The sequence below is a fragment of the Coenobita brevimanus genome, chromosome 80 (assembly GCF_032717465.1).
Source record: "Coenobita brevimanus isolate Jiangsu-jjx chromosome 80, ASM3271746v2, whole genome shotgun sequence".
In the NCBI taxonomy this organism is placed as follows: Eukaryota; Metazoa; Arthropoda; class Malacostraca; order Decapoda; family Coenobitidae; genus Coenobita; species Coenobita brevimanus.
In genome coordinates this window covers 45626528-45633054 of record NC_137033.1, presented here as the reverse complement: position 1 = coordinate 45633054, position 6527 = coordinate 45626528, and the positions used below count along the sequence as shown (strand labels likewise).

The following is a 6527-nucleotide window of genomic DNA, read 5'->3' as shown; positions in this document are numbered from 1 at the left end:
AGGGAAAGACAGTCTGAGTAAGGGGGAAAGGCAGACTGAGTATGAGCTAAAAATCGAATAAGAGGGAGAGACAGAGTAAGAATGAAAGACAGACATTAAGAGTGAAAGAAAGAGTAAGAGTCAAAGACAAAGAGTGAAAGAATGAGTAAGAGTGAAAGACAGACTTAGGAAGAGGGAAGGACAGTTTAAGGGAAGGAAAGACAGAGTGAGTAAAAGGGAAAGACAGACTGAGTAAGAGCGAAAGACAGACTGGATAAATGAGGAAGACTACATTTTTTTCTTCACCTGGTCTGCCGCATCAGTACGAGAACATCTTACACTGTTCGTCCGTGCTGGCTCCAGTCTAATGTATTTAACTTGAGGAAGACCACACGTACTGGAGGGTTAATGATAGCATCAGCATATATGTCTACTTCAACTCGAAAATAGTTTTTGCAAAGTATGAGGAGATAGCAAGAATGAAAAAATAAATACAGGTACGAATCATACTGCACGTGTTAATCCTTGCACTACGGGGACGTGTTTATATTAGTTTTTACTGTCTCCCTAATACTATAATTTTTCAGCCTACGTAAGACATTGTACTTGGGCAGATTAGATATACTCGTCGTTATTGCATTCACTACTACGATGGTCTTTTTCAGGTACCTAAAATCGTCGAGTAGTATCAAGTATGAAATGCGAATAACGTTTTTGGACTGGATGAGTAAGCTAAGTCTTCTTCAAATATATTTTTTGTTTATAAATATGCTGTCATTTTTTTCCACCATTCATTTTGGTAACCAGGCGCTAAGGAAGATATCTAATATTCTACTGAGTCAAGCCGAGAGGGAGACCAGAGATTCAATATGCATAACAGCTCATTTATTATTGGGTATTTTGACAGTCAATATTGGGTGACATTTTATTTACTCTACTGCATTCAGATTCGGATAGTCTTATCGAACTGGACGGTTTAGATACCGGTACAACGTTCAGTACTAAGGGGTTCTCCTAAGCGTACGAAAATCGTCTGGTAGCGGCAAGAATAAAAGTCACTGTACTGAAGTGGTGAGGGAAGTTCATATTTTTTCACTAGTGTCTTCTCCAGTACAACCTCTTTTGGGTAATGGTAGAAAGAACTGATAACCCATGCTATACCAAACTCTGTGACTCTTCCCGGCAAGTGACGCGAAAACAACCCAGCTAGCAGACATACAGTAGGTTTGTATCGACGGCTTCACCTGTAGGACCAAAAATTTCGAAGGCTTGAGGGAATAATGAGTGGACTTTTGGCCCAGGTTCTTTTGGTACTCCGATGGTTATCTTCATACTTTGTGTTCATTCCTTTTCCCGTTAGTGTTTCCTGTCCACTCCAAGGTGTAAATGGATTGAGATGATAATGATGATGATGATGATGATGGAAGGCTTATTTCCAGCTCGCCGTCTGTTTCCTTTTCAATCAGCCTGTTTCCCCCTGGCTGTCACCCGGTTCCTTTTTCAGTCATCCTGTCCTCTCAGCCACCTTCCGGGAAACTTTGCGAGACATCACAACGTCTTCCTTCCCCTCCCCACCTGTTTTTACGTTACCTGGGTCCTAGCCATCCCCCCTCACCCTCCTCCCACCTCCATCCCGGCTTGTCTTCCGGGTGTCTGTACTTAATTCAGCAGCATTTTCATAAGGGGGATTGGTACGCCTGTCCTGAGTTGATGTGGAGGATGGAAAACTATTTGGATAGAAGGCACTTGTATGACACGTGATATTGTTTGTGTGAAAGGCTGATTGTGTTGTTGGTATGTGTGTGTGCGTGATTTTGTTAATTGCGATAATTTTCCATAAAATCCATCATCCAATCCTATGTTGCTCCATGGGGAGCGTACGAGCCCGGGGCTTGGCAGGTTGGTCCTGACTTAAGATGAGAGTGATCAGCCTCACTCATCCCTGAGTGGCATTAGGTGAGCAATAAACCCCAACCACCCCTTGGATATAAACCAGCACAGGCTCAATCCGATTGGAGCGCCTCAGTTACGATAATAATAATAATAATAATAATAATAATAATAATAAATTCATTATTATCATTATTATTATTATTATTATTATTATTATTATCATTATTATTATTATTATTATTATTACTTTCCTCACCGTGCCCTTGGGTTGAAAAGGAGGTCCGGATGATGATAATGATGATGATAATGATGATATTATTGCTGTTCTTTTTCTTCTTTATTATTGTATTTCTTCTTCTTCTTCTTCTTCTTCTTCTTCTTCTTCTTCTTATCCTTATTATTATTATTATTGTGGCCGACAAGGAGTGTATGTTTTCATCCCGACTTGTTTACTTGTTAATGTGTTTGTCTGTTAGCTGGATTAGGCTACTCAAAACGAAAAGTGAAATTTGCTGGGTAGATAGCCCATGTCCCAGGGAAAAACTGATGAACTTTTGGGATCGATACGGATCGTATTACAGATTCTGGATCCCGAAACATTTTCTGTGAAACCCTAATCAGTGATGAGAAAACCTAACCCATTATGAAGAGTGATTTGAAAATTACGTTGCCCTTGTCGGAGAGATGCGTTCAGCTGAGTGCCCCTCTAGTTATTATTACGATTATTATTATTATTATTATTATTATTATCAATAGTAGTAATAGTTGTAGTAGTAGAATTTACATTTATTAGGATTTTAGGTGTGCATCCAGTGGGGAAAACATTAATTCTTAACCCACAGTGTCCTAACCCTAAGAGGCCAACCAGGTGACCATGACGGCTGGTGCAGATGCAGAACACCAACGCACTGCCACATGTCTTTAGGCAGGAGTGAGGTGTAGGATACATGGACACACCGCCTTATCTTTACCACCGAGCCTTTAACGTTGATGAAGCCACCGACAGGCATGAACTCAGTTATTTGTATGCCAACTCCAGCGCTATATCACCTGCATCATTAGGTGTGTGTATGTGTGTGTGTGTGAGTGAGAGAGAGAGAGAGAGAGAGAGAGAGAGAGAGAGAGAGACTGTATTTTGTGGTGCCCGATACTGTGAAATTTCTTAGCTTCATTTTTTCACTCAACTCCCTTCCCTTATACACCGTGGTTCCCTTTTGCTCTCTCGACCCAATATAACTTTCTTCACCCCATTCACTTCTCCTCCTTTCATTCCTTTCTTCCGCCATCCCTTACATTTTCTCTCTTCAGCTCTATTTTCATCTCTCTTCCTCTTTCCCCTCCGCGTTGCCTTCCTTACCTCCTCTCTTCACCCCTCCCATATCGTCTCTCCGTCCGTCTCTCTCTCTCTCTCTCTCTCTCTCTCTCTCTCTTTTCACAGCAAAGTAAGATTCCCTGCCCTCGTTAAATAGAGTCCAGTCTTTAAGTCAGATGTTTGCCATTAGGAAAGTTAAAACTCTTTCCCTTGCCCTTTCCTGTCGCAATTCCTTCAGTTCTTACGTTTTTATTTTCCATTTTTCCGTTTTTCTTGCTGGCTTTTGTGTCCGTAATCACTTCATTACGATGACTTTGTAAATAATTTCTAGTAACTTTCAGATGATAATAATCCGCATAAGGGAGGCTTTCGGAATTGCAGGTGTTAGGTATGGTTTTAATTAGCCTTTTCAAGCCCAGAGGTCATCCTTAAATTGAGTAAAATTATTTGTGGGAAGAAAGAAGAAGCTACAAAAGACGTCATCGTACTGAGGAGTTTAAATCTTTGTACAAATAACATCGTCCAGCATTAGCTTAAATAATATACAGATTTAGTAAATTTTCAGTAGGTTAAATCTTTCAGTCAGAGGATATCATATTTCTTTTCCTCTTTTCTTTTTATTATATTTTTATTTATATTAGCGTATTTATTTATTCATTTGTACTGTGGAGGCCTTGAAGAACGCAGTGGTTTGAAACCCTCTCACCAACTAGCACGCCTGCATACATGGGTGTGTTTTTAGGGAATCTCAACATAAGAGGAATAAATTCACCGAGGTCGTTATGAGCAGCACCTTTTAAGTTCTTTCCGCCAGACGTTTCGAAATAAATTTTATGCCATCTTCAGTGGTTAAAACACAAGAGAACAAAATTACATAAGTAAAAGTATGTTCTGTTTGTCTATCTATTGCCAGATGCCTTAATCCCGTAAGGGGTGGAAAAAAACAAATCGCCTCCATGTAGCCTGTCCCCCTCCATTCCGCTGCCCTCTCCCCAGTTCACCTTCCCTGTCTCATGTACCCCTCCACTTCATCCCTTTATCTCATCCTTGGCCTCCCCCTCTCCCTCACTCACATACATGTTCCTTGTTAGTCTCTCGCTCTCCATCCCCTCCACATGGCCAAACCGCCTCAGTGTATTTCTCCTAACGTTTACTATCACATTCACATCCACACCACAACGCTCCTTCTTTTCCTCATTTGTCAGTATGTCTCTCCATGTAACTCCACATGCTTCTCTCAGATAACTCATTTCCACAGCTTTCACTCTTGATTTGTGTCCTTCCAAAAAGATTAAGCTTTGCTTCCTTAGTTATGTTAGAGTTGGTATCACAGTACTATCATGCAGCAACTGTTTTACTTCCATGCTCAGTTCCCTATTCCTTATCAACTGCTTTCAAAGAACCAGCAACATTTCTTCCCTCTTGTACCTTTCCAAGAACTTCATCCTACAAACTTCCATCCTTACTCATCACACTATCCAAGTACTTAAATGCACTCTCCTCACCATCCAACCTCACTGTGCATTCACTGACTTCTCTCGAAGACCATAATTTACCCTTCCTCACATTCAGTTTTAGATAGTGTGGGGTGATAATTGGGCTGAAAACAAAAATTTTGGAATATGATAACGTCCACTTGAGAGGTGATGCATATGGTCATTTTAGAGATATTTGCATTGGAAATGGGTATCTAGCACCAAAAAAAAAAAAAAAAAAAAAAAAAAAAACAGATTCGATAATATACACACTGTCGTACGGTCAGTTTGAAAGTGATAAATTGCCCATTTAGATCAATTTGGTACATTATATATTGATCACACCAATGAAGTGTAATGCTTTCATACATAGGCACATAACTGACAATTCAATTATATTTAATAATATTATTTATGGACTAATATACCTTAACTATCACAGATGGTCGTTGGTACAGAAATACTTGTCAGTGAGTATAATCTGTAAGTTATTGCTCAAGACTGATCTGAGAAGTAAAACGAGACATGAAAGTTTACTGTGAATGAAGATATTTTCTTTTTACATGTTTTAGAGAAATCAACCGCATTTGATGGTGATAAAACAAGCATAAAACTATAACGTTAAGTTACAGCATGGCAAGCAGTTATAAACCCCGATCCAAGCCAAGAACTAGATCTGTTGCTAAACAATATGATGCTGATAGGGACTTTCCTCTAACTAAATATTTTCAACCATCAACAAAACTGCCCAAAGTGAAGAGTGTAATAGGTATGCTAAGGTACCACTTGGAGGTGGTGGGCAGTGGCAAGGTAACTGTTGACATGGCGGTACGGGAGGCAACGAAGCAGATCTACGCTAGGTACTGCCATGATACCGTGTTCTGTGTGTCCTTGAGCACTATCCAGAGGAGGGTAGAGAACCTCAGGAAACAGTTCAGTGAAGACAGAAAGAGATATGGACAGAAAGGGCAGGAAGACTCAAAAGCTGTCAGGCAATATAAGGAGTTATTTGATAGAACGTGTGAGCTCTTTGACGTATATGCAGAGGGCCCTGTGCGGCGGCAACATCTGGAGCAGGAGTTGGGGGTGAGCATGAGTGATATGGAACATAAGTTCTATGAAGACCAGAAGACGGACCGGAAGATGTTTTGTCACAAAGGTGTGGACCCCGTGTGGTACTAAAGTACAATGAGAGCCCCAGGGCTGAGAGAAAGACAGGATGAATACAGGAGGAAAAGAGACCAACAGTTCAAATACAAGACCCTTGACCAGATCACTGATATTCCATAGAAGTTGGTGAGATTCCCACCAGCAGCAGCGATGAAGAGCAAGAGATCCGAGTCCAAAAGTGGCAAAAGATCTGTGAGACTGATACACAAGATATCAAGGGCAAGAAGAGTGATTTTGCTGCAGACTTCAAGCTATGGAAGAGAAAACTCTTCAAGGATGTTGCTGAGGCAGACATAGATGATCCACTACCGCAAGAATTTCAGCACATCCGAGTCTCAGAGAGAAGAGTATGCGATGAGTTTTATCAAACTGTGGTCAGTCTCTCAGGAAAGGGACTTTCTGTTAGTGAATAGAGCAAAGCTGTTATTGAGGCTGGCAACACACCGTTTGGAAGATGCAAAAACCCTCGAGAATGGGATGAGATCTTTGACTTAGATACAGTGCCAACCAACAGGAACATAAGGAAAGCTCTGCAACAAATTGAAGCCCCGATTTTGTCGCTAGTTGTGGGCAAGCTTAAAAAAAAAGAAGGTCAAGATGATTAAACATGCATCAGACAGTACTACAAAGAAAGGTGTAGGCCAGTTCATGGTGCAAGGGCTGCATGTAGATCAGGACAGCCCATTTCCTCTACCTAT

At 40.8% G+C, this 6527-nt stretch overlaps 1 protein-coding gene across 1 annotated transcript; it reads left to right on the top strand.

Annotated features, from left to right (window-relative positions):
• The first annotated feature begins 5430 nt into the window (after positions 1-5430).
• Positions 5431-6242, top strand: LOC145409351 (uncharacterized). Its single transcript, XM_080279821.1, has 2 exons — positions 5431-5818; positions 5950-6242. Exons 1-2 carry the CDS (start codon positions 5431-5433, stop codon positions 6240-6242), a joined length of 681 nt encoding a protein of 226 aa, XP_080135947.1.
• The last annotated feature ends 285 nt before the right edge of the window (positions 6243-6527 follow it).